General features: G+C 42.7%; 1 protein-coding gene across 4 annotated transcripts in view; it reads right to left on the bottom strand.

Moving 5' to 3' along the window:
• Positions 1-5,733: 5,733 nt before the first annotated feature.
• PECR (peroxisomal trans-2-enoyl-CoA reductase) overlaps positions 5,734-7,729 on the bottom strand; it is a 48,192-nt gene continuing 46,196 nt past the window's right edge. For all 4 annotated transcript variants that reach the window (XM_086341301.1, XM_086341346.1, XM_086341324.1 and 1 more), the window contains one exon: positions 5,734-6,303. In XM_086341301.1, coding sequence (XP_086197427.1) covers positions 6,218-6,303 — 86 coding nt within the window. In that variant the 3' untranslated portion in view covers positions 5,734-6,217. The remainder of the gene's footprint in view (positions 6,304-7,729) is intronic.

Raw genomic sequence — 7,729 nt, 5'->3', positions numbered from 1 at the left:
ACACTGAAAAGAGATTCAAGTCATGGGGGTGTATTGGTGAACGTAAAGTTTGCTTCCAGGACTATATAGCTGATACTCTTTCCTCATATCTTAAGCTTTCAAATTATCAGTTGTATTGATTTAGTACTCTAATTTTAATGTTGACATGAAACAAAGATGGCTTCTTTTTTTAGGCTTTTATCTTAAGAACACAGTATCTGATTTTTAAAAGGCTTTTAAAAGGGGAGTTTTGAAGTCTGTATTCCATTGGAAAGCAAAGTATATATGTGTTAGTCACTCACTTGTGTCTGATTCTTTGCAAGTCCATGGACTATAGCCTGCCAGGCTCTTCTGTCCATGGAGTTCTCCAGGCAAGAATACTGGAGTGGGTTGCCATTTCCTTCTCCAGGGCATCTTTCGAATCCAGGGATTGATCCCAAGTCCCTCACAACTGCAGGCAGATTCTTTACCATCTGTTGTTCAGTCACTCAGTCGTGCCCAACTCTTTGTGACCCCATGGACTATAGCATGCCAGACTTCCCTGTCCTTCACCATCTCCTGGAGCTTGCTCAAACTCATGTCCATCGAGTCAGTGATGCCATCCAACCATCTTGTCCTTTGTCATCCCCTTTTCCTCCTGCCTTCAATCTTTCCCAGCATCAGGGTCTTTTCTAATGAGTCGGGTCTTTTCTAATGAGTCAGCTCTTCACATCAGGCAGCCAAAGTATTGGAGCTTCAACTTCAGCATCAGTCCTTTCAATGACTATTCAAATTCAAAACCAAAATGATTTTCTTTCAGATTGACTGGTTTGATGAGCTCCTTACACTCCAAGGGACTCTTAAGAGTCTTCTCCAACACCACAGTTCAAAAGCATCAATTCTTCTGCACTCAGCCTTCTTTATAGTCCAACTCTCACATCCATACACGACTAATGGAAAAACCATAGCTTTGACCATGTGGACCTTTGTTGGCAAAGTAATGTCTCTGCTTTTTAATACCCTGTCTAGGTTTGTCAGAGCTTTTCTTCCAAGGAGCAAGCATCTTTTAATTTCATGGTTGCAGTTACAATCTGTAGTGATTTTTACTGTCTGAGCCACCAGAAAATCAAAAAGGCCCAACTAAAAGACTTGTGGACTTACAGCTGTGGACTGAGCAAAACTTCTTTTGGAAAGGGCTGTCTTGATGTTTATGGATGTACTGCTTCTCGGTTCAGTTCAGTTCAGTTCAGTCACTCAGGCGTGTCCGACTCCAACCCCATGAATCGCAGCACGCCAGGCCTCCCTGTCCATCACCAACTCCCGGAGTTCACTCAAACTCATGTCCATCAAGTCGGTGATGCCATCCAGCCATCTCATCCTCTGGCGTCCCCTTCTCCTCCTGCCCCCAATCCCTCCCAGCATCAGGGTCTTTTCCAATGAGTCAACTCTTCCCATGAGGTGGCCAAAGTACTGGAGTTTCAGCTTTAGCATCAGTCCTTTCAATGAACACCCAGGGCTGATCTCCTTTAGAATGGACTGGTTAGATCTCCTTGCAGTCCAAGGGACTCTCAAGAATCTTCTCCAACACCACGGTTCAAAAGCATCAATTCTTCGGCACTCAGCTTTCTTCACAGTCCAACTCTCACATCCATACTGCTTCTCAGCTCTGTGAAAAAGTATCTAGGCCTTTTAAGTAGCCTCTCCTTTGCCAGCGAGTGCTGAAACTTCGATGGAGAGACACTGCACAAGGGAAAGGGTTTTGCTTCCCAGTTCAGTGCTTCCTCTACTGATTACCTGGCAGCCCCCAGTCAGCAATGCACTTGGGTCAGCAATAGCACCAGCTGCCTTGGCACCCTAAAGGGCAAATTTCAAGCAAATTCCAGAGGACAGATTTCTAGCAAATTCCACCAGCAAAGCCCCATAGATGACTAGTAACTTCTCAGCCATCCAGTAAATCAGAGTTATCCCCTCCAAACAGGGTCTGTCAGCCTTGGGTGAGTGGGTGGGAGAAGCTCTTCTCTTCCTATCAGCCCAGTCACAGCCAGTTCTTCTACTACTCCTATAGTCTTTAAAATTGTGTTTACTTCCTACTATCCAGTCCGCTGCTGTGGTTCATGATTCTTCACATTAAACTTTTCCTGTTTAAATGACTGTGTGGTATTTGTGTCATGCCTTATAATGACAGATACCATTCCAGTTAAGTGAAAGAAAGTGAACGCGATTCAGTTGTGTCCGACTCTTTGTGACCCCCATTGACAGGCTCCTCTGTCCGTGAAACTCGCCAGGCAAGAATACTGGAGTGGGTAGTTGTTCCCTTTTCCAAGGGACCTTCCTGACCCAGGGATCAAACCAGGGTCTCCTGCATTACAGGCAGATTCTTTACCAGCTGAGCTGCCAGGGAAGCCCTACCATTCCAGGTAAGAGTTTGACTTTCCTGTTCACAGGGACTCAGATACCACCGCTATCTAGGACAAGGGTCTCCAATTCCAAGATCTAATGCCTGATGGTCTGAGGTGGAGCTGATGTAATAATAACAAAAATAAAGTATATAAAAAAATGTAACTCACTTGAATCATCTGGAAATCCTCTCTCCAATACCCAGTCTGGAAAACTGTCTTCCACATAACTGGTCCCTGAGGCCAAAAAGGTTGAGGATCACTGATCTAGGGGCTTATACAAGGTGGAATACACAGCTATGGAATCCCATGCACCAATATCCAACCAGGTGATCAAAGTGGGTCCCCTGATCATGGAACCATTGATTGTATCATACCCCAGACTTCCAGAGAAAACTAGCCTCACAACAGGACTACAATAATCAAGACACAGCAGAAGTACCATCGACCCTCTGAAAGGATGGGGCACCATCTTTCAGGATGCATGTCCTCATTGGCTTTGGGAACATGTTGGGAACCAAGGAATGGAAGTGGTAGTGGCCCTACTTGCCATCACCCGCTAAGACCCACTGTGGGCCTTATCCCTGCGGTTCTGGACTCTGCAGTTCTGGAGATCCTAGTCCCAAAGGGCAATTCTTGCCAAGGAACACAGCCAGGTTCCATTGAACTGAAACTGATTCCTGTGACCAGGTACCAGCTGGTGAGAAAAGGCATTGCCATCACCAGCAGGAGGAATCACAGCTACTTTTACAGAGTGGGGACAGGGAGGAAGGGCACATGTGGAGCAGGTGACCCACTGAGCACCTCCTGATACCCTTTTGCCCCACTGTGACTGTGATCTCACACACGTCGAAACTCTGGCTGCAACCCGAGGTGTTTCCTGCCCATTCCTCTCTCCCTCCCTCTTCTACAAGTGTTAGACACCATCATGGTCTGAAGGCTATGGATGCCTTCTTGGGCTCCCTGCCCTTTATCCTCCATGGGCACATTCTCCAGACATCTCATGCACGTTTTACTGTGTCTTGGCATCTTCTTCTCTGAGAACCTGAACTAACACAAGCTGCAAACAAAAAGACCAGTGCGTGTGTGTGTGTGTGTGTGTGTGTGAGAGAGAGGTGATAACATCCACAAAGGTCATCTTATCAACAACCTCTTTTGACATGAGTAACTATAGAAATGTTTTTTTTTTCCCCTTAGATGTCCTTTTCTTCCTTTCTTTCTTATATGCCTTTAGTACCATGACCTTATCCTTGTTAGCACTTAAAATAATAGAGAATTTTATGGTGGAGAGGGTGCAGAGAAAAGGGAACCCTCCTATCGTGCTGGTGGGAATGTAAACTGGTACAGCCACTATGGAAAACAGTATGCTGCTGCTGCTAAGTCGCTTCAGTCGTGTCCGACTCTGTGCGACCCCATAGACGGCAGCCCACTAGGCTCTCCATCCCTGGGATTCTCCAGGCAAGAACACTGGAGTGGGTTGCCATTTCCTTCCCCAATGCATGAAAGTGAAAAGTGAAAGTGAAGTCGCTCAGTCGTGTCCAACTCCTAGCAACCCCATGGACTGCAGCCTACCAGGCCCCTCCTTCCATGGGATTTTCCAGGCAAGAGTACTGGAGTGGGTTGCCATTGCCTTCTCCTTGGAGATTCCTTAAAAACTAAAAATAGAGTTGCCATATGATCCAACAATCCCACTCCTGGGCATATATCTGGAAAAGAGGAAAACTCTTAATTCAAAAAGATACATGCACCCCAATGTTCATAGCAGCACTATTTATAATAGCCAAGACATGGAAGCAACCTAAATGTCTACTGACAGAGAAAATATGGTACATGTACACAGTGGAACACTACTCAGTCATAAAAAGCGTCAAATAATGCCATTTGTAACAATATGGATAGACCTAGAGATGACCATACTGTGTGAAACGTCAGAGACAAATATCACTTATATATGGAATCTTAATAATACAACTGAACCTATTTACAACATAGAAACAGACTCCATAGAAAACAAATTTATGGTTAACAAAGCAGAAAGGGGGGATTAATTAGGAGTCTGGAATTAATAGATACATACTACTATTACAAAATAGATAAATAAGGACCCATTGTCTAATACAGGGAACTATATTCAGTGTCTTGTGATAACCTATAATGGAAAAGAATCTGAAAAAGAATATGTGTATGTGTGTGTGGGTGTGTGTGTGAGAATCACTTTGCTATACACCTGAAACTAATACAACATTATAAATCAACCACACTTCAATAAAAATAAATAAAACTTAAAATTTATATTTCTGTATTATATATATATATTTTTTTTTTTCTTTTTCACCACTGAACGTCCAACTCCTACCATAATGTTGAGCACATAGAATGGGCACCAAATTATTAGCTGAACGAATGAGTTCCATTCAGGAACATCCAGTCTACAGCAAAATTTACCAAGTGCAGTCACAGAAGAACATTAGTGACAAGGCACTATTATGACACACAGAAATCCTGGAGTGCAGACTTCTAATTCTAGAACACAGATAATGATCAGCTGTACAGCAATGGTCGAACAAGATCTAATAAGGAGTTGGAGCTAAGTTTAGTGCTACATAGGGGCAGGCTCCATGCGTTAAACAGAAATAAGCAAATTTCAACCTAGGGAGATACAAGAGGTCGTCAACCATCATCAACAGGTAATTTGAAAAGCAAGCCCTGCTTCTTTCATTTTCTGCACCAACCTGTGCTGGGGCCATCCTGCCCTTTAAGTCAACTTGTAATTCTTAGGAGCTGTGATGTTATCACCTTCAGAAGGCTACTATTAAAATGTAGTCTAGGAGGAAAAGATTTCTGCTACATACATAGCATGCACACAATGTTAAAGGGAGCTTTGGCTCACTCTCAAGGGCGATCCTCCCCTGTTCACACACAAGAGTGAGCACCTCCTTACAAGCGGCACCCACAGCAGCTCATTAGCCTCATTCTAGTCCCGGACCTGCTTGGGATGCTGATAAAATTGCAGATTCTGCAATTTCTGCAGCCGATAACCGCCCTGCCCCACCCAGCTTAGGGTTTGGTCAATCATATGCTTTGAACTCAGTGTTACTGTTAAAGAAACTACTTCACTTCAACAGGAAGAAGTCAAACAGGTTTCATTGATGAAGAGAGAAAAAAAATGAACATATACAGTTTGTAGATGACACTCCACAAATCAAGATCAATGGACAGAAAGGATCAATGGAAGGAAGAATACCGAACCCTAATACAGCTGCATAGATTTTAATTAAAAATTTGTTTGCATATAAAAGGAGAAACATGGAGAAAGGGGAATACTTTGGCTAAGAAATCAAGACATATCAAGCCAAGGACGGAAAAAATATACCACTTATGACTTCATTTTTCTTTTTTATTAACAGGGTTTGTACAAATATGACTTCATGAACAAACCACACATCAATAATTATATAAAGCTTTATTGATCCCAAAGTATTTGCCATCAAAAATGAGTCATTGTTGTAAAAATCATAATGATGCCACAATTTAGATTTATTGTGAACCTTATGGGAAATCATAATACCATTATCATTAACTTGAAACTATTTCATTTTTCAAAGACCTTTCTTAGAATTAAAAGTATAATCATAAATTATGTTAATTTCCACTTCTAAAATTTTTTTTTGATCACAAATGACGTTGGTTGGCACTTAATGTGTTTATTTCAGGAATAACTTTTGCACAGATGTAATTGATTAACATTAAAAAATCAGAATGTGAGTTTCCCATACAGATTATGAGTTCCTATAAAGTACAGAAGTGCACTGTCGAGATGTTAAGGCACTTGGGGACAAAAGACGCTTCCATGTTTCTTTAGCTTACAGCTTGGCTTTATGGTTAGAAGACTCTTTTATGCTTTTGACAAGAGAAGGGTCCCCTGCTCCCTGGGGCCAGTTGTCATGATCTGTTAAATGGAAAACCTCAGGTCAGATACGAATCTATTAACCTCATCAGTTCTCTTAGTTCCCACCAAACCCATTTGTCATTTTCCCTGGATCACCCCTTTTCTTAGCAAGAAAAAAGAAATCATTGGGACAGGTGGCAAAGGCTTTGAGAAAAATCTCAATTTGAATCCCATCTCTGTCACTTAATAACTTTGTAGAAGTTACTTCTACAGATTTGGAGAAGTTACTCTTGCTAAGCCTCAGTTTCCTCATCTATTAAGTAAGTGTTCGTCGTTCACTTTGCGACACCATGGACTGTAGCCTGCCAGGCTCCTCCATGAAATTCTCCAGGCAAGAAAACTGAGGGGTTTGCCATTCCCTTCTCCAGGGGATCTTCCTGATCCAGGGATTGAACGCTGGTCTCCTCCATTGCAGGTGGATTCTTAACCAGCTGATTCACCAGGGAAATCCCCATCTATTAGCGGAGATACCAACATCTCTCTGTTAAAGGTGAGAGGGTCCATGTGATCCCTGCATATAGCACTGGACATAACGTAGACATTCAACCAATCTTACTTCCTTAATAACGGTACCTTCTGAAACATGCTTACTTTGTACCAGACACTTAGAGTTGCCCCGTCCCGGCATCCAGTCTCCCATCTCCTCTTTCCACTTAGAAACCCATGAGGTTCTGGAGAAGTGACCCTACTTGGATCACAGATTGATCTAAGTAAGTGTACTCTATTCCCCTTGCTGAGGTTACTGGTCAAACATGGACACTTGCATAAGCTAGTACCAAGCAGAGAGAATCTCAGAATTTGGTTAAAAATGCTGAGAAAAAGTCATCCCCTCCCCTCTGTCTCTGTCCAAATGGACGTGAACAAAGAAGCATGGAGCTTCAGGAGTGGCAGGCACCAGGAGAGTCCATCTTAAGATATGGCCAATGTAATAGCAGCAAAAAGAGAGGGAAAAGGGAAAAAAATGCCCTCGATAAAATCAGTGAGCTGCAGAGTGAAGACTCACCTGTTATTTGAGACAATAAATCCCTTCATTGCTTGAGCCAGTCTGAGTTTTAACTAAAAGCATTCTATCTGATACAGTACCTTTAATGTGCATTAACTAATCTAATTCTCCCAAGAGCCAATGAAATGAATACTATAAGGGACCTCACTTTATAGAAAAGAAAATGAAGGCATACAGAAATAAATACCCTCAAGAACATCAGCTAATAAGCTTAGCTTTCATCCCAGGCATTCTCACCGTAGGACTGGCAATCTTAAAATTTCAGAAGGAATGGCTATTCCCGCTCATTATTTTAAGAGAGTATATTCTTAAAGGGAAGCCCAGGTGGCAGAGTGGAAAAGAATCTGCCTGCCAAGGCAGGCGATGCAAGAGATGCGGGTTCCATCCCTGGGTCAGGAAAATCCCCTGGAGAAGGAAATGGCA

The sequence above is a fragment of the Bos grunniens genome, chromosome 2, assembly GCF_055505025.1.
Source record: "Bos grunniens cultivar Pamir isolate PY7600 chromosome 2, Bosgru_T2T1.0, whole genome shotgun sequence".
Lineage (NCBI taxonomy): Eukaryota > Metazoa > Chordata > Mammalia > Artiodactyla > Bovidae > Bos > Bos grunniens.
This window is presented reverse-complemented; position numbering and strand designations above follow the sequence as displayed.